The 18,822-nt window shown below is 42.6% G+C and overlaps 1 protein-coding gene across 3 annotated transcripts in view; it reads right to left on the reverse strand.

The window, feature by feature from the left end:
* IFT122 (intraflagellar transport 122) overlaps positions 1-18,822 on the reverse strand; it is a 148,878-nt gene that overhangs the window by 60,852 nt on the left and 69,204 nt on the right. For all 3 annotated transcript variants that reach the window (XM_068252766.1, XM_068252767.1, XM_068252765.1), the window contains 3 exons: positions 18,167-18,307; positions 15,751-15,804; positions 1,156-1,317 (listed from right to left, as the gene is read on the reverse strand). In XM_068252766.1, coding sequence (XP_068108867.1) covers positions 1,156-1,317; positions 15,751-15,804; positions 18,167-18,307 — 357 coding nt within the window. The remainder of the gene's footprint in view (positions 1-1,155; positions 1,318-15,750; positions 15,805-18,166; positions 18,308-18,822) is intronic.

Genomic DNA, 18,822 nt, shown 5'->3' on the forward strand with positions numbered 1-18,822 from the left:
GGGGCCAAATGTGGCCCGCCAAGCATTTTCTGTTGACTCCTGAAGCTCTCTACAGTTGTTAATTCCAAGTGGTCCATAAGCTGTAGCTGCAGCACCACATGCAGGGGCCACCTTGTATCACCGCTCTGCCTCCCCTTTGCTCGCCTGTAGGTTATCAACCACCAGTGTAGCAGTACACTGATTTGCCACCAGCAGTAGCAACCACTGAGCCGTCTCTATGCTAGCAGCTGAAACAGCCACTGATTAGCAGCTGCCACTGTGCCAGCAGTAGTAACAGCCACTGATTAGCAGCTGCCACTGTGCCAGCAGCAGTAACAGCCACTGATTAGCAGCCGCCACTGTGCCACCAGCAGTAACAGCCACTGATTAGCAGCCGCCACTGTGCCAGTAGCAGTAACAGCCACTGATTAGCAGCTGCCACTGTGCCAGCAGCAGTTACAGCCACTAATTAGCAGCTGCCACTGTGCCAGCATCAGTAACAGCCACTGATTAGCAGCTGCCACTGTGCCAGCAGCAGTAGCAGCCACTGATTAGCAGCAGCCGCTGTGCCAGCAGCAGTTACAGCCACTAATTAGCAGCTGCCACTGTGCCAGCAGCAGTAACAGCCACTGATTAGCAGCTGCCACTGTGCCAGCAGCAGTAGCAGCCGCTGTGCCAGCAGCAGTTACAGCCACTAATTAGCAGCTGCCACTGTGCCAGCATCAGTAACAGCCACTGATTAGCAGCCGCTGCTGTGCCAGCAGCAGTAACAGCCACTGATTAGCAGCCACCGCTGTGCCAGCAGTAGTAACAGGCACTAATTAGCAGCCACCACTGTGCCAGCAGCAGTAACAGCCTCTGATTAGCAGCTGCCACTGTGCCAGCAGCAGTAACAGCCACTGATTAGCAGCTGCCACTGTGCCAGCAGCAGTAACAGCCACTGATTAGCAGCTGCCACTGTGCTAACTGCACACGGTATATGGTTTATTTCCCATGGAAATGTTTTATGACAAAATGTCACAGGCATAGTATACCTGACAGCAATCAGCAATTTTTTTTTTAATTTTGCTAGTTTGGCCCCCTAGCACTTTCAAGAATGATGGTATGGCCCTTGGCCTAAAAGTCTGAGCACCCCCGTGCTAAAGGAAGTCCAGTGCAGAATTAGAGCCACAATACCTTGGCATACTCAAACATGCGCAGGTCTGTGTACATGTCCAGCGCCCGGTTCTCTCGCCCGCCCTTCTTGTAGAGTTTGGCCGCTTCATGGAACTTGCCCTGATACGTGTAGACATCAGCCAAGAACAGGTCATTGTTGGCGTCGCCACGCTTTTTCCGCTCCTGGGAGAGGAGAGAGAAATGAGATTATTATTATCATTTAATTTCTATATTTAACTATATTACAGAGGAACTATAGTGAAAATAACATAATTAATAACTTTGCTTCTTTTTTATATATTAATTTATTGAGTATTTAGTTAGTGTTTACCCATTGTAAAATCTTTCCTTACCTTGATTTACATTCTGAAATGTATCACTGGTGGTGACATCTTTAGTTCTGCCAAGTGATCTGTATAGAACGGTTGTTTACTGAGAGTTCTAAAGCCAGTAGAAAAGATCTTTGGTCTTCCAGAATACTTGTGTGGTGTTTTGGGGTGGGGATTTCACATAATAAACATCCTAGGGCCTAAGCCTCAGTGGGAGGGCGTGGCTATATACAGCAATATAGAGCTATAGGAAGTGTTTCAGATGCTGAAACCAGGATGTTTAACGTAAAAGTGGGTATCCTGAATAATTTACTGCATTGCACTCTATGTTGTTATGGTTCCTCTTTAACTGGTGTGGTTTCTCCAGCACAAGCATAACTACAGTAAAATCATCACCCCTGATAAAATCCCCGACTGAGCATTCAGTCTGGCTTTGTTCAGGAATCTTTATAGCTGAGTCTGTCTTCTGTGCTGTCTTTTCAAGCCCAAGCCTGCCCCCTTGTGGCTCTGCTCAGGAATCATTATAGCTGAGTCATTATAGCAAAGCCAGACTGAATGCTCAGTTGGGGATTTTATCTGGGCTGATAAGAAGCAAGCTGAACAGTAAAGAATGAAACAGAAAGCAGGGTAGGTGTTTTCTCTAATGTTCCCACTGATATATATGGTAAAATACATGAGGATGCTTCGTCTCTGGTTCACTTGCTTTTATATTTTGTAACCATTTGTGACAATAAAGCTTATTCCTATTATTGATAATATATATATATATATATATATATATATATATATATATATATATTTTGTGTGGTGCGGTTTTTGGGGATCCTCCTTTGTCTGGTTGTGAATATGTTTTGGGATCCTTTTCTGCACACACATATCATAATCATAATTTTCTTGTATATATTGATTAGCTTATTACTTGTGAAGACTGGTGCTTGCTCACTTTGTGGACATTTTGTATATTTATACAGACGCATTTGCTGGGGCCTGATGACTGATTTTACTATATCCAGAGGTTTACTATATAACAGTTCACTGTAATGAGATTCTACTGTATCAATAACTTAGTATGTTTTGAGGTCCGCTATACCTCATTTTTCCATACTCAAGGCTATGGCATGCAGATTTCTGTTATGGATTTACTAGCTAACAACTACACGTCCCTTAGCAGCATATTGTGACTGCAGCAGGTCACTAGGGATGCAGAGTAAACAGCAGGTGTATCCAGGGTCCATATCTAGGGGTTCCTATACTCAGACAAATGAAAGGACCATTGTGAGTCGGGTGCATGGAGAGCGAGGGGCTGACAGGAACCAAACTGGGCTTAATAAAAAGCTACACGGACAATAAATCTTGCGACTTCCTAAATAAACACAGGCCTGTCTGCAGCGGGGTGAGCAGAGTGGTACAGCACAAAGACACCGGATTAGCACAAGCCAAGACATTGCCTGTAGCTTACATTTATCCATGTCCACTAGTGACACCTAGAGGCTTCTTTATAAAGGGGTCATCTGCAGAAACGATGGATGAGGGGTGGAATTTGCAGCAACGTGGGCTCACCAGTGGTAAACGTCCATCGCATAATGTCCAGCCAGTGGCGTAGCTAAGGAGCTTTGGGCCTCATTGCAGGTTTTGCATTGGGCCCACGAAGCACTCAAACTTGCCAAGGACCGCCACAGTATTAGAGGTGCAAGAAGGGGATGGGAAACAGTGTGTTAATGATTACCACTATGCAAAGCATCAATAGAAATGATCATTATCAGCACCAATAAAGAGCTAATACTGTAGTTGAGGGGAGGGGCCCTCTGGCCCAAGGGACCCAGTGTGGTCGCAACCTCTGCATTTCTTATTGCTACACCACTGTGTCCAGCATGACCTCTGACCTGAAGTCATTTGACCACTAAAGTTCATGAATTAGAGTGTCCCAAAGTGACTGTGGTTCCCAAACCTGGTCACCTCAGTGAATTCCATTCCTATTGGTCAGCTTGCTTTAAGTCATAGGTCATGCTGGGCATTATAGGATGGAAGTCTGCAACTGGCGAACTTACTGTATACCACAGCAACTTTCATCACCATGGTAAACACAGTTCATCAGTACATCAGCAGCCGTACGAAGGAAATCGCCACCGGGAGACTTGGGCACAGGATACAGTCGATATACGGCTTACACTGCTCATGCACAAGTCCAGGCGGCATTACTTACTATTCCCCATCCAGGTCCACGTGGATAGTGGCGAATGATGTAATTCGCTGGCGCCCACATTACAGTGTTTTAAAAGTAACTTCAGCTCCGTCATCTGATGGCGCCTAACTTACTCACTGTGCGTCGCTATAGCCGTAATTCCTATTACGGTCTATGGTGGCGCCAGCTGAGCCCAAATCTCCTGCGCTGGATTCCTTGTGTTTGACCAGCAGTAGTTTCAAATGCACCACACATTTATTGTGCTATAGGAACTATCTGTGGAACAATTGCACAATAAAAGTGCAGTGTATTTGAAACTACTGCTAGTGAGCTGATGAACTGTGTTTACTATTGCTATGAAGAGTGACTTTGCCATAGTCACCTCATCAAGCACCAAGAACTTGATGGTGTGTCTGCTTCACTGTAAAACTGAACTTTCATCATCTCCAGTGATGGCACTATTCTGGAAGTCTGCAAATGTCCAGATTTATTAAAGGGTGATCAGCGGACTGGCAGTTTATAGATTACAAAATATCACATGCCACTTTGAAGTGGAGAAAATTATATGATGGTTAACACTAACCTCTAACTGTATTGGCAGTGCTAGCCCAATTTTATTAAACCTACTTCACCCTTCAAGAACCCTAAACCGGACATGAAAATCCTCCAATTAGCCTGTAAGGGCTTTCAAGCCCTCAATCTATCTTCACCTATATATGGTCATGGGGAGGAAATACTGTACATTTGGAAAGCAGAGTGGAGATACTTTACTCTTGGAAAGGGGGGTTGAAATACTTCACTCTTGGAAAGGGAAGTCGAGATACCGTACTCTTGGAAAGGGAAGTGGAGATACTGTATGCTTGGAAAGTGGAAATACTGTACTCTAGGAAAGGGAAGTGGAGATACTGTACTCTTGGAAAGGGAAGTGGAAATACTGTACTCTTGGAAAGGGGAGTGAATATACTTTACTCTCAAAAAGGGGAGTGGAAATACTTTACTCTTGGAAAGGGGAGTGGAAATACTTTACTCTAGGAAAGGGGAGTGGAAATACTTTACTCTAGGAAAGGGGAGTGGAAATACTTTACTCTAGGAAAGGGGAGTGGAAATACTTTACTCTAGGAAAGGGGAGTGGAAATACTGTACTCATGGAAAGTGAAGTGGAAATACTTTACTCTTGGAAAGGGGAGTGGAAATACTGTACTCTTGGAATGGGGAGTGGAAATACTTTACTCTCAAAAAGGGGAGTGGAAATACTGTACTCTTGGAAAGGGGAGTGAATATACTTTACTCTCAAAAAGGGGAGTGGAAATACTTTACTCTTGGAAAGGGGAGTGGAAATACTTTACTCTAGGAAAGGGGAGTGGAAATACTTTACTCTAGGAAAGGGGAGTGGAAATACTTCACTCTAGGAAAGGGGAGTGGAAATACTTTACTCTAGGAAAGGGGAGTGGAAATACTGTACTCTTGGAAAGTGAAGTGGAAATACTTTACTCTTGGAAAGGGGAGTGGAAATACTTTACTCTAGGAAAGGGGAGTGGAAATACTGTACTCTTGGAATGGGGAGTGGAAATACTTTACTCGTGGATAGGGATGTGGAAATACTTTACTCTCAAAAAGGGTAGTGGAAATACTGTACTCTAGGAAAGGGTAGTGGAAATACTTAACTTTTGGAAAGGGTAGTGGAAATACTTTACTCTTGGAAAGTGAAGTGGAAATACTTTACTCTCGGAAAGGGGAGTGGAAATATTTTACTCTTGGAAAGTGAAGTGGAAATATTTTACTCTTGGAAAGGGGAGTGGAAATACTTTAAAAGGGGTTCTGTGGGGGTTTACTAAAGAGAAAAACTGCCACTTAGGGCCCTTTTACACTTAATCAGTTGCTCTCAGTTAAAACAGAAAGAAAACTGATTTTCAAAGTAATGCCCATGTTTTTACTATGGCACCTTTCACACTTAACGCGTTTTAACTGAAATATTCTTCCCAATGCACTGCTATGGAAAAACGCGTACCAACGCGCACTAACGCATACCAACTGATTAAGTGTAAAAGGGCCCTTACCTGGGGCTTCTATCAGCCGCCTGTAGCAGTAATGTCCCATGCCGTCCTCCTCCGATGCGCCGTTCCCCACCGATGGCAGCAGGCATTAATCATCTGTGTCATAGACGAATAATGCGCGCTGCCATTCATGTCATCAGAAGCTTACTGCGCATGCGCTGCACAAAGTTTTCTTGTACTGCGCCTGCGCAGTAAGCTTTTGATGACGTAGGCGGGAGCGAGCATGGCCGTGCAGCCGCAGTTGGACACAGTGTCGCGCCAGAACGGGACCGGCGGCAGCGAACGGCGGATCGGAGGAGGACAGCGTGAGACATTTCTGCTACAGGGGGCTGATAGAAGGCCGAGGTAAGTGGCAGTTTTTATCCTTAGAAGAACCCCCACAGAACTCCTTTAAGGTAGCCACACACCATACAATTTTTTTAATATCTGTTTAATTCAAGAATTGCAATCAATTTTTCTGACTGATTGTAACATTTCAAAAATCTGACCAATGTACAACACACATATGTTCAATTTTTCCCCAATTATGATAAAAATGATTGGAAACACTAAGAAAATTGCTAGGGTGTGCATATTAATAAACTGACAATGTAACACACACCATACAAGCTTTAGAAAAATTGAAGAAGAATTTCCAGTATTCCAGATCGATAAAAATTGGGAAAAAAAAACAGAAAATCCAATTGGATTTTTCAGTCGAATGAAAAAAAAAAGTTTCGATTTTTTCTGGAGATCCGATCATATTTATCGAATTGCAGTAAAATCGGATCATTTTATTGTATAGTGTGTGGCCACCTTTTACTCTAGGAAAAGGGAAAGGGAAAGGGGAGTGGAAATACTGTACTCTAGGAAAGGGGAGTGGAAATACTGTACTCTAGGAAAGGGGAGTGGAAACACTTTACTCTTGGAAAGGGGCGTGGTAATACTTTACCTGTTGGAAAGGGGCGTGGAAATTCTTTACTCTCTGAAATGAGAGTGCAAATACTTTCTCTTGGAAAGGGGAGTGGAAATACTTTACTCTAGGAAAGGGGAGTAGAAATACTGTACTCTAGGAAAGGGGAGTGGAAATACTGTACTCTAGGAAAGGGAAGTGGAAATACTTTACTCTTGGAAAGGGGAGTGGAAATGCTTTCTCTTGGAAAGGGGAGTGGAAATTCTTTACTCTAGGAGAGGGGAGTGGAAATATTTTACTCTAGGAAAAGGGGAGTGGAAATACTTCAGTCTTGGAAAGGGGAGTGGAAATACTTTACTCTTGGATAGGGAAGTGGAAATACTTCACTCTCGGAAAGGGAAGTGGAAATACTGTACTCTTGGAAAGTGAAGTGGAAATACTTTACTCTAGGAAAGTGGAGTGGAAATACTTTGGGGTGGCCACACACTATACAATTTTTTAAATATCTGTTCAATTCAAGAATTGCAATAAATTTTTCTGACTGATTGTAACATTTCAAAAATCTGACCAATGTACCACACATATATGTTCAATTTTTCCCTATTCATGATAAAAAATGATTGGAAACTCAAGAAAATTGCTAGGGTGTGTATATTAATAAATTGACAAAGTAACACAACACCATACCATCTTCAGAAAAATTGAAGAAAATTTTACAGCATTCCGGATCGATAAAAATAAAAGAGGGAGATCCGATCATATTTATCGAATTGCAGTAAAATCGGATCATTTTATTGTATGGTGTGTGGCCACCTTTACTCTAGGAAAGAGTAGTGGAGATACTTTACTCTAGGAAAGGGGAGTGGAAATACTTTACTCTCGGAAAGGGGAGTGGAAATACTTTCCTCACAGAAAGGGGGGTGGAAATATTGTACTCTTGGAAACGGGAGTGGATATACTTTCCTCTCAGAAAGGGGGGGGGTGGAAATATTGTACTCTTGGAAAGGGAAGTGGAAATACTTCACTCTTGGAAAGGGGAGTGGAAATACTTTCTCTTGGAAAGGGGAGTGGAAATACTTTATTCTAGAAAAGGGGAGTGGAAATACTTTCTCTTGGAAACGGGAGTGGATATACTTTCCTCTCAGAAAGGGGGGGGGGGGGTGGAAATATTGTACTCTTGGAAAGGGAAGTGGAAATACTTCACTCTTGGAAAGGTGAGTGCAGATACTGGACTGTTGGAAAACTGCACATATTTGAAGTAAGTAAAGTATCACAGTACTAAAACAAAACAAAACAAAAAAAAAAAACTTTATTATAAAGTCTTCCTTCACTTTCTGTTGTGTTTAATAATGGTAAGTACAGTATATTTGTTTAATGCACATTGTTAATTAATTAGCAGTAGTTCTTCAGGAAACAGTCCAGTTAGTACATACAAGGTGTAGGTAAGCAGGACACCGATATTTGTCACCCCATTTCTCAATAATGTATCAGTGCACTCAGACTTGGGGCTAGAGCACACCAGAGCGGTTCTGGAACGTTTTTTAAAACGCTTGCAGGGGGAAAACCGCATGGCTGATGAAAGTGAATGGGATGGTGCACACCAGAGCGGCTCGTTTTTTCCACAAACCCACTGGACAGCGTCCTCTATGATATGCAACAGTTCCTTATTGCTCATTACTTGTTTCCGCATAGCGGCGGATTACTCACGTGCCCCATTTATTTGATACTTTCTTTTCCTGCTACACGTTTGTTGTCAAAGTTCCCAAACGCGGAGGCGGCAGCGGTGTATAACATGCGCAGCAGCGCTATCCGGGTGCAGGGCCTGACGGGAAGAGAGATCTGCATTATGAACATCTCTAAAATGAACCGCTATAAGACTTTTTTCCTCCTTGGCCTTTATATTATTAACATGTTCTTGAATTCTTGCCCTAAGTGGCCTATAGGTTTTTCCAATGTATTATTTTATTTGCATGCAAAAGGGTGGGACCTTCTCGAATTTTGATAATTCAACCTCCTTTGCGGAAACAAGTAATGAGCAATAAGGAACTGTTGCATATCATAGAAGACGCTGTCCAGTTATGCTGTTTGTCAATTCTTGGCTCAACTGAAGATTGTGCTATGTCTGCAAGCTAACTGGTTGTTGCTCGGCCTGTTAGGGTTTTGCACTGTATGTGCAAGTAATGAGAGCGTAATTCTTTGGGAAAGAGGCGTGCAATAGGAAAAGCACACGGGTTGGATTGAAGATTAGTACCTGCATGATGGTGTTTTGCTGCTAGCACAAGGGACTTGCAAAAAGAGGCCTGAAGAAAAATTTAAATACCGGTATTTGAGGTGCACCCACAGGTCCTTGTTTTGATCCCTAGGCTGGCGCTAGCGAGAGTTTTAATTGATTTTAATAATCATGTTGTGGTTTTTTGTACAATTGTTAATAAATTGAATTTATATTGATAATCCAGGCTCCCTATAAATTTTGGTGAATTAATTAACGTGTATGAGTCTATTTACAACTGTATGAGCTGTGGGAACAGTTTCAAAGCAGATTTTTCAACCAGGGATCAGCGGTCTGTTGCATGTTTATTATTAGTGGAAGTAGAGAATAACAGTTTATGCTGCGCATATTGTGCTTCACATGCCTGTATCGTACAAAGAGGTTAAATAAATAGGGCAAGTATTCTACATTATTAATCAAGGCCCCATTGTACACCTCAGTGTAATTATCCTAACACTATAAAGGAAATCTAAATTTATAAACACGAATTATGTCACTGTGTCAAGCGGCCAACAATACAGGCCAAGGAAGGAAGCGGAAAAAATGTGCAGTGTAATTTGGGCCTCTCCCAGCTCCGTCCGCTGCTGCCACAATGACCCCGTCACTTCGTCAACATTGCAGTGCAGACACAATAGACAGGGCAGAGGGCCTGCCAAGCTCTGCGGGTGAGCACCCTTCACTGATTATTTTACAGCAAGAGGCGAGTTAAAGCTAAAACGCAGTTATACATCAATCTTGCTGTCAGCTCTGGGCGTCATCACCCCCAAAAACAACTTGTAGAAAATCCATCATTCCCTTTTCTGTGGGTTCCTTACTGTTTTCATCAAAGCAAAACTGACCGCAGACTCTTCTCTTAGGGAACCAAGCTGGCTACTGGAGCCCTAGGGGGAGCAATATGATCTGCAGAGCGGCCACTGGAAACACTAAACCCTGTTACACACATTCAATTTTGATTGGCCAATTTCACCACCTCTATGTAGTATGAGAGATTACCTACACAATGGCGTCAATTCATCAAAGGCTGTTGAATAAAAACAAACAAGTGGGGAAAAAACAGCATTCGGTATTTTAGACTTTTGTGTTGTAATTCATGAATATTTTCACAAGTACGGCAGAAGTTTGGTAATTTACCGAAGCCCATTGTCGGTAACAGCAGAAGAGTGTGAGTTTTCTGTGTTGTTGTTACATGCTGTTCTCCATGCACAGACAGCATTACAATAGTAAGATGCATCGTGATATGAGTACATTTGAAATTGGCGCCGGTAGACTTGGGCGCAGAATACAGCGGTATATAGCTGATCCTGCTCCTGCACAAGTCCGGGCCGATTTAATTACTATTCCCCCTCCAGGCCGCCATGGATAGTGGGGGAACGAAATAATTCGGCTTCCAGCGATTGCTGGAGGCCAAATTATTATGTTTTTAAGCAACCTCGGCTCCGTCTTCTGACTGAGCCGACGTTACTCGCTGAGCGCTTCAATAGGAATGATTCCTATTGAAGTCTATGGAGGCGCCGGCTGCGCCCAAATCTAGCAGCGCTGAAAAACACTGCTCCGCGTGGTCATATTGCTGTATGTCACCCCTAAATATTGTCTGTAACCTAAATTAATGTTCAGCGCTGCGTAATATGTTGGCGCTTTATAAATACAATAAATAATAATAATAATATCCCTTTAGATGTGGTATAGAAAAAAATACAGTACCTTGCACCAAGATGCAGCAGAGCGGAAAAGCCGGAGTAGGGATCCAGGAGCGTCCTCAGTAGAATCAACTTGTAGGGCAAAAGATTTGCAGCAAGGTACAGCTCCTTTTAAAAACCCTTTATTACCGGTTGAGTATACACAGTGATACAGAGGCAGTGGGGGACACAAGTCTCTGACAGCTGGTTCACAGGCTAGGCCTGCTTCTTCAGAGGCAAAGACAAGTACCCTTTAGATCTACATGTTTGTTTTAATGCCTCTGCTCGCTCTGAATCTATTAGTCTCCATTAGACTCCCTGCACACTGCAAATCAGTTTTCCGATTCCGATTTTCAATTCCGATTTTCCCTGAATACATTCAACAGAAAAACGGATCAAAAAACGCAGCATGCAGTAAAGATTAAAAATCGGAATCGGATGTAAAAGCCGATTTAAAAGCAGAATCGGAATTGCATGCAGTGTGCAGGGAGCCACTCCCTGCACACTGCATGCGATTCCAATTTTTAATCTGTCTTTACATCCGATTCCGATTTTTAATCTTTACTGCATGCTGTGTTTTTTGATCCATTTTTCTGTTGAATGTATTTAGGGAAAATCGGAATCAAAAACTGAATCGGAAAACGGATTTGCAGTGTGCAGGGAGCCTTAGTCTTTCTTAACTTTATTAAATTGCCACTGCTTAGAAGAACTTTCAAGAGACTTTACACGTGCCCTGCTTAGGTGATTTCCCCACTAGTTCCTCTGCATCTTCAAACAGGAACCTAAGCGGTTAAACTGCCAGAGGGTGGCAGGGGAAACCTGTTTTGTTACATCTCTCTCTGCTCCCTGCCTGGGGGGTAGTAAAGCTAGACCCCTCTGAGAAGCCTGCTGGTCCTATCAAAATACGATCATCTGGACTTGCAGGAGACAGAGGCTTTCAGTGTTGCCAACTCATCCCTTTAATTACTGACACATCTAAGTTATACAGGTTCTGGGGCTAATCAGTTCCTTAACTGCGTCTACCTAGCCTCAAAACCTGTATAATTCATATGTGTCAGTAATTAAAGGGATGAGTTGGCAACACTGGAGGCTTTTTCCATTGGCTTCTGCTCCTTTCAGTCATAGGTATTCGTCTCTGCTTGTGAGTTCTGTGAGTCCCGCACTGATACCGACAGAGGAGAACTGCCAGTAATGGAACTGTGTTTTACCGCAAGCTGTAACCTTGATGAATTAACATTTACTGACATTTGTTAAGGTAATTACTGCACAAGTCGCTAATTTACCACATTGCTTGATAATTTCAGCTTGTCATGTGGTAACAGCCTTGATGAATTGACATTTTCCTAAGTGTTCAGTAAAATCAGCTGTTTTCAGCATTACCCAATGTGGTAATGCTTGATGAATTGGCGCCAATGTGTTCATAGTATTCAAAATCTGTTGGCCTGCAAGCTAAATGGAAGAGGTAATAATAATTGGCCAACAAATACTGTAGTGTTTACAAGAATTATGGTTGCGTACAAACATCCAATCTTGATTGCCCAATTTTACCATTTCCATGTAGTGTGAGAGCTTACCTATGCAGTCTGTACAAAGATTTCAAAATCTGAAGGCCCTTATATTACATGGAGGCAATAACATTTGCCAGTGGGTGGGCAATCAAAAATGGATGCATGTAGGCACTGCTACAGAGAGGGAGGAGGATATTTATCTCCGAGAGCAGAAGCAGATTACTCAGTCATTTTCATTAATGATCTGAGGAGCAGATTACGCATCCATGAATGAAATTAAAATAAGAACCTTTAGTAAGAGCAAAGTATGACTTGTGTAGCACAGGATTTTGAACATTTTGTATGCACGGTTGCACCTGTGAGCGGTGGTGGTTTTCATGTCTGCCAGAAGTAAAGACGATGACCTGCAGGCTCACGGAGGATCAAACACGAACAAATCCATCTTCTGTTTTTTAACTTCTCACTTTGCAATGTTGAATGATTTATTATTTTCCCCTACTTCTATATTTTGGTTAACTGCTCTGTGACCGCCCACCGGCGTTAGGTGGTCGCAGTGGCTCTACCAGGAGTCAGGACCACCTAACGCTGATTGGCGTCAGATCCTGGAAGCGGGGATTAGCAGGGAATCCCTGATGACACACAGATCAAGGATCAGTAAACAGCCTGCCAGCCGTGATCGGAGCTGGCAGGCGGTTAGGAAAAAAAAAACAACTATTATTTTGTTTGTTGCGTCCCTTAGCTGTCCCCTGGAGAGGCTCACAATCTGATCCCTCTTATAGGCTGATGCTTATGAGAGGTGATCGTAATCGTGGATCTCAGGGGTAAGGGAGGGAATTAAGAAAAAGGGGTTTATTTATAAAAAAAAAAAATACAAGTTGCAGAAGCAATCAGATACCACCAACAGAAAGCTCTGTTGGTGGGAAGAAAAGGGTGTAAAATTCATTTAGGTATTCACTTCTGAGGGGACTGACATATTAAAATATTCTCTTAAAATATTCCTTAAAGAGAATCTGTACTCTAAAATTCTTACAATAAAAAGCATACCATTCTATTCATTATGATCTCCTGGGCCCTTCTGTGCTGTTTCTGGCACTCCCTGCTACAATCCTGGCTTGTAATTGCCAGTTTTAGGCAGTGTTTACAAACAAAAGACATGGCTGCTAACCAGAGTGTGATAGGCTGAGAGGAGAGCTTGGAGAGGGTGTGTAAAGCTTCTGCCTATCACAAGCAGTGCTGCACATTCCACACATTCCAGCCTAAGTCCGACAGAGCCGACAGAGGAAATAAGATAAGATTTATTACAGAGACAGTGCAACTAGAAAAGGCTGCAGTATGCCAGAGCACATTAGAACAGGTATAGGAACTTATAGGATAGAAGAAATAAGGCTCAAAATTTTGTTACAGAGTCTCTTTAAAGGGAACCAGAGACGAAGCACCCTTGTGTATTTTACCATGTATATCAGTAAGAACATTAGAGAAAACACTTACCATGCTCTCTGTTTCCTCCTCACTGCTAAAAGTGTCTGTTAACAGCAGTCACAAGAATCCCAGACTGAGCAATTAAATCTGGCTTTGCTGGGAATGATTATTGCTGAGTCATTATAGCAAAGCCACAAGGGGGCAGGCTTGGGCTTGAAATAACACCACAGAATACAGACTTAGCTATAATCTTTCTGTAGCAAAGCTAGACAGAGCAGCCTGACTTCTCAGTCGGGGATTCTTATCAGACGTGATAACAGTCAGATTACACAGAGAACAATGAAACAAAGGGCAGATTAGGTGTTTACTGTCATGTTCCCACTGATTTATAAGGTAAAATACAAGAGGGTGCTTCATCTCTGGTTCTCTTTAAGTGCCAAAGGTTAGTGGATGGGAAAAACTCACAATGCTCACCAAGTTCCCCTCTCTGGAGCAACTCAGAATTACCTGAATTTCTAGCTTTGGAAGACGTGGGATTTTTGGATTCAAAAGGGGGTAAAATACGTCAACCACCTCTTTCTCAATGACAAGTTTAAATCTTGGTCACAAATGGTCGCAGACTTTTGTTTACCAACGCGCACGTTTTAGATATCTTCCACTACGGCATGCGGCTGAATCACAATTTGGAAACCTGGAGGTAGCTCTACGCCCGGCATTGTTGAGTCATGGTTATTAGATAAGGACCCAAATAAACGGATTTCTAAACTCTATTCCAAGTTAGATATGGTCATAGAGAAATTAAAATTAGAGCCATTTGGGAGGACTGGGGGGATGACATAACAGCATCTGATTGGCTTGAATTTGAGGAACTATACATGAAGACAGTAATAAGCTCAAAAGATAAACGGTGGTTTCACCAAATTTATTTTACTCCACAGAAAATATCCGAATTCACTACTAGTACTAATGACGCTTGCTGGAGATGTGGACATAGTCCTGGCACTTTCAAACATATGGTCTGGGACTGCTCTAAATTACAGACATTCTGGAATAATATTCTTCTATTTATGAATGATGTGTTAGGTCTTCATGTGACTTCCTCATACAGTATAAACATTGTTTGCTAGGTATGCTGGGTGACCTACCTTATGGTAAAAACAAATGTCTGTTAATTAGATTGTTGTTCTTTTATGCTAAAAAAAATATCCTTAGAATGGAAAAAGTCTACGGAACCTTCTATTTCTACATGGAAACAATTAATAAACTCTGCATTACCCTTTTACCAATTAACCTGGATGGCTAGAGGATAAAGTTCAAAATGTACTATTGTCTGGGGGACTTGGCTGGATGATACTGCCTCTGTTTCTCCTAATCTAGACATTACTCCAAACATCATTGATATGTTATAAAGCCTATAAATACTCATTACCTCTTACTCCAATGTCAATATTGTCTCATTGCATACTTCTAATTGTTCAACTTTGTACTCTATGTTTAATGTACTCCCCTGTCAACTGCGATTGACAATTACGCCTATGGCACTGTCACTTGACTGTTTTGTTTTGTTATTTGTTTATTGAAAATTCAATAAAAAGACTTAAAGAGAATCTGTACTCTGAAATTCTTACAATAAAAAGCATACCATTCTATTCATTATGTGCTCCTGGTCCCCTCTGTGCTGTTTCTGCCATTCTCTGCTGCAAACCTGGCTTGTAATTGCCAGTTTTAGGCAGTGTTTACAAACAAACTAACCAGCTTCTAATAGGCTCAGCTAAGCAGAGTGTGTTAGTCACACAGAGCCTGCAGGGGGTGTGTACAGCTTCTAGCTAATCACAAGCAGCCCTGCACATTCCAGTCTGACTGCCTCAGCCTGACTGTGCCGACTATAGAGAGAAGATTAGATCATATAACAGAGATAACACAGCTACTGTGCAATTAGGAAAAGCTGCAGTAAGCCAGACCACATTAGAAAAGGCATAGGAACTTATAGCATAGAAGAAATAAAGATAAACAATTTGTTACAGAGTCTCTTTAAAAAAAAAAATTCATTTGGATGCCAAGTTGTATGATTGTGCAGTAAATTGTTAAAGCTGTGCAGTGTGGAAATGTAAAAAAATTGCCTGGTCACTAGAGGGTGCAAGCTTGTGGTCCTCAAGAGGTTAAGTTTGGTGAAGTTCCCCTGTAAAAGCTTGGTCACAGCCTGCCACGTAGATGAGTAATTGTGCAAGTTTAATGTCAATGAAAAGCCTGTATTGTGGCAGGACAGCAGTAAGACAACAAGGATTACCTCAATGCTGTTGATCAGTTCCAGGTAGCGAAGGTCTCGCACTCGGATAAATGCCTGAGACAAGCAAAAAAAGGACAATATTACACAGAGCTGCAAACTAATATGTTATAGCTGTAAGTCAATATCCACAACAAAAAACGGAACCACAATAAACTCTCCGACCACCAGACTCTTGGAAAATGGTTGTGCATTTCTGGTCCCTTCATAAAGTACATGAAGAGATCCCTGGTTAACCTGTTAGGGCTTAGACACACTAGAAGCGCTTTTCTGAGCATTTGCGATTGCTGAGCGCTTTGAGCACTTTTAAAAAAAAACCTCCCATTCACGTGCATTAAAATCACACTAAAAATCGCGTAAAAATAACCATGGATTGCCTAAAATCGCAGACGTGTAAAAATGTACGCGATCATGGTGATTTTTACGCGATTTTAATGCAAGTGAATGGGAGTGATTTTTTAAGAGTGCTCAGAAAGCGCCCAGCAATCACAAACCGTCAGAAAAGCGCTTATAGTGTGTCTGAGCCCTTAAAGAGGCACAGTTATAACATATAGCAAAACACTACATACACCATCAGCATTTTTTATTATTTAGTATTTATATAGCGCCAACATCTTCTACAACACTGTACAGAGTATATTGTCTTGTCACTCAAATGTCCCTCAGAGGAGCTCACAATCTAATCCCTGCCATAGTCATGCGTCTATGTATGTATCGTGTAGTATATGCATGGTAGTATAGGGCCAATTTAGGAGCAAGACAGTTAATCCTATCTTTATGTTTTGGGATGTGGGAGGAAACCGGAGTGTCCGGAGGAAACCCACACAGACATGGGGAGAACATACAAACTCTGTGCAGATAGTGCCCTGGCTGGGATTCAAACTGGGGACCCACCGCTGCAAGGCGAGGAAGCTATCCACTATGCCATGTGCTGTCCAGCAACAGAAACACTTCCTATATCTATATAGTGATGATGTCACACAGCCTTCTGCCCCAGAGCACTCTGGGAGACCAGCGGTTGTTTCTCTCCACACAACAAAAAAAAACTCTCATATTGCCCAGGAGCCTCTAGTGCCCAAATTAAATGCTTCACCCCTAGATATCTTCTTTACTAGTGTTCAGTGAGGCTGCAGTGCTGGATTACTACGTTTCTCTTTATAACGCTGGGAGTGGTAATGTGACTACAACAGTAGTAGGTAGAGTGTGCACGCTAACTAGTAAGTGCCCTAGGGAAATGTGGGCGCTGAGGTCGTGGTCACAGAATCAACCAAGGCATATAAAGTAGGTATAGACCAGCACTCCATGTAAACTCAAAAAGTTTGCCACTAACAATAGTTTTTTTTAGCAGCACATAAAAACTTTTTGAGCTTACATGGAGTGCTGGTCTATACCTACTTTACATAGTAATTTGGGTTGAAAAAGGCATACGTCTATTGAGTTCAACCAGGCAACAACAGGCGGATTCTCCCACTTAGCATTGTACTAGATCAGGCTTACTGTAATGCTGTCCAGTATGTATTAAAAAAAACTCACACAACATATATGCCCTTACATAAAGTCCAAATAAAATCAGCATGTATGAGGCTGCCTGCCTGGACTCTCTCCTTCCCACAGTCTGGCCAGTACCTGGGATCCAGGTGGAAACCTACCAAGAGGTGGTGGTGGTGGGGGTGTCCTCACCAGCGTCAGTGCTATGACGTCACTACAGGTTTCGGCATTACCACGCCTACCTCAGTTCAACCTTAACACGAGGAAGTTGTGGTAATGCCGAAACCAGTAGTGACATCACGGCACTGACACTGGTGAGGACACCCCCCCCCCTGCACCGCTCAAGATGCTTCCACCATAATCCCAGGTCCTGGCCAGGCTGCGGAAAGGAGAGAGTCCAAGCAGGCAGCCTCAGAAGCCTCATACATGCTGATTTTACTTGGACTTCATGTAAGTGCATCTATGTTGTGCAAGTTTTTGAATAAAGAGTTTAATACACGATAGGAGTGCTTTGTCTCCTCTTTACCTCTCTGCACAGTAATGCCTGGAAGCACCCAGTTGGATGGCAGCACCATAGTGCATAAAAAGTCATTCATAGACAAGAACCAAGGACGAATCCACCGCATAGTCAGTCACTGGTAGTGCAGGGAAAAAAAACAGCTTTTTATGTAATTAAACTTGTCTGAAGTAAACATGTAAAGTTCCAAGCTGCTATGTCCCCTTTTGTGCAGAGTGTGTTAGAATCGCAGTGTAAGTAATAAGCAGAGGGTGATGTGAGCTGGTGTCAGCAGATTTACACCTCAGCCTCAGACAGGAAGCTCCTGTGAATGACAGGAAGTGCTGCGACCCTCCGTTTGGCAATGGACAAGCAGATCAAACCAGGTCAGACAAGCAGCGGAGCATCCTGTGAAAACAGGAAACAGATTGTCACCTTTTTAGCTGTCTCAAAATCCAGTCCCTCCAGTGCCTCCATCGCCAGCTCCTTCCAGTCCAGGTCAGTGACCCCCAGGCAGGCGATCTGATAGGCTTCCCTGTACATCTTTTTCTCCAGGTACTGGTACATTGGTGCGGACTGCAGGGGGAAGAGGTGAGGAAGTGTGAATCATAACGCTGTTTTGTGAGCTGCAGATATCCCGGTGGCTGCATTACACCCCATCAGCAGTAGGAAGGAAGCACTATGTAATAACATGAGCCTGGTGGTTTATACTGCACTACCTATATATATATCCCAATAGTCTAATTTTCCTCTAAAGCTTACCTGTCACATCCCAAAATGTAATCAAACTGCTGTTATCTACAAACACTCAATTAATGTTCCCTAGTTGAATGTTGATGGTTAGATCTGACAACAGCTTAATCTATGATTTTGTGCCCAGTTATTTCGACTTTCCACAGCAGGAAATTAACCAGGTCAGGCTTTTACTGGCTGACCTCTATTCTATGCAATCGTACCAGGAGGACCCCAGCCCCTCCCATTTCCACAAAGTAATGCGTGCAGACTTGTTCAGTCTACAGCAGGTTTATACACAGGCCTTTCTAGGAAAGAGCCAATGTTGGCAAGATTAAATTCAGCATGTCTACAATACT

The sequence above is a fragment of the Hyperolius riggenbachi genome, chromosome 9 (genome assembly GCF_040937935.1).
Source record: "Hyperolius riggenbachi isolate aHypRig1 chromosome 9, aHypRig1.pri, whole genome shotgun sequence".
Lineage (NCBI taxonomy): Eukaryota > Metazoa > Chordata > Amphibia > Anura > Hyperoliidae > Hyperolius > Hyperolius riggenbachi.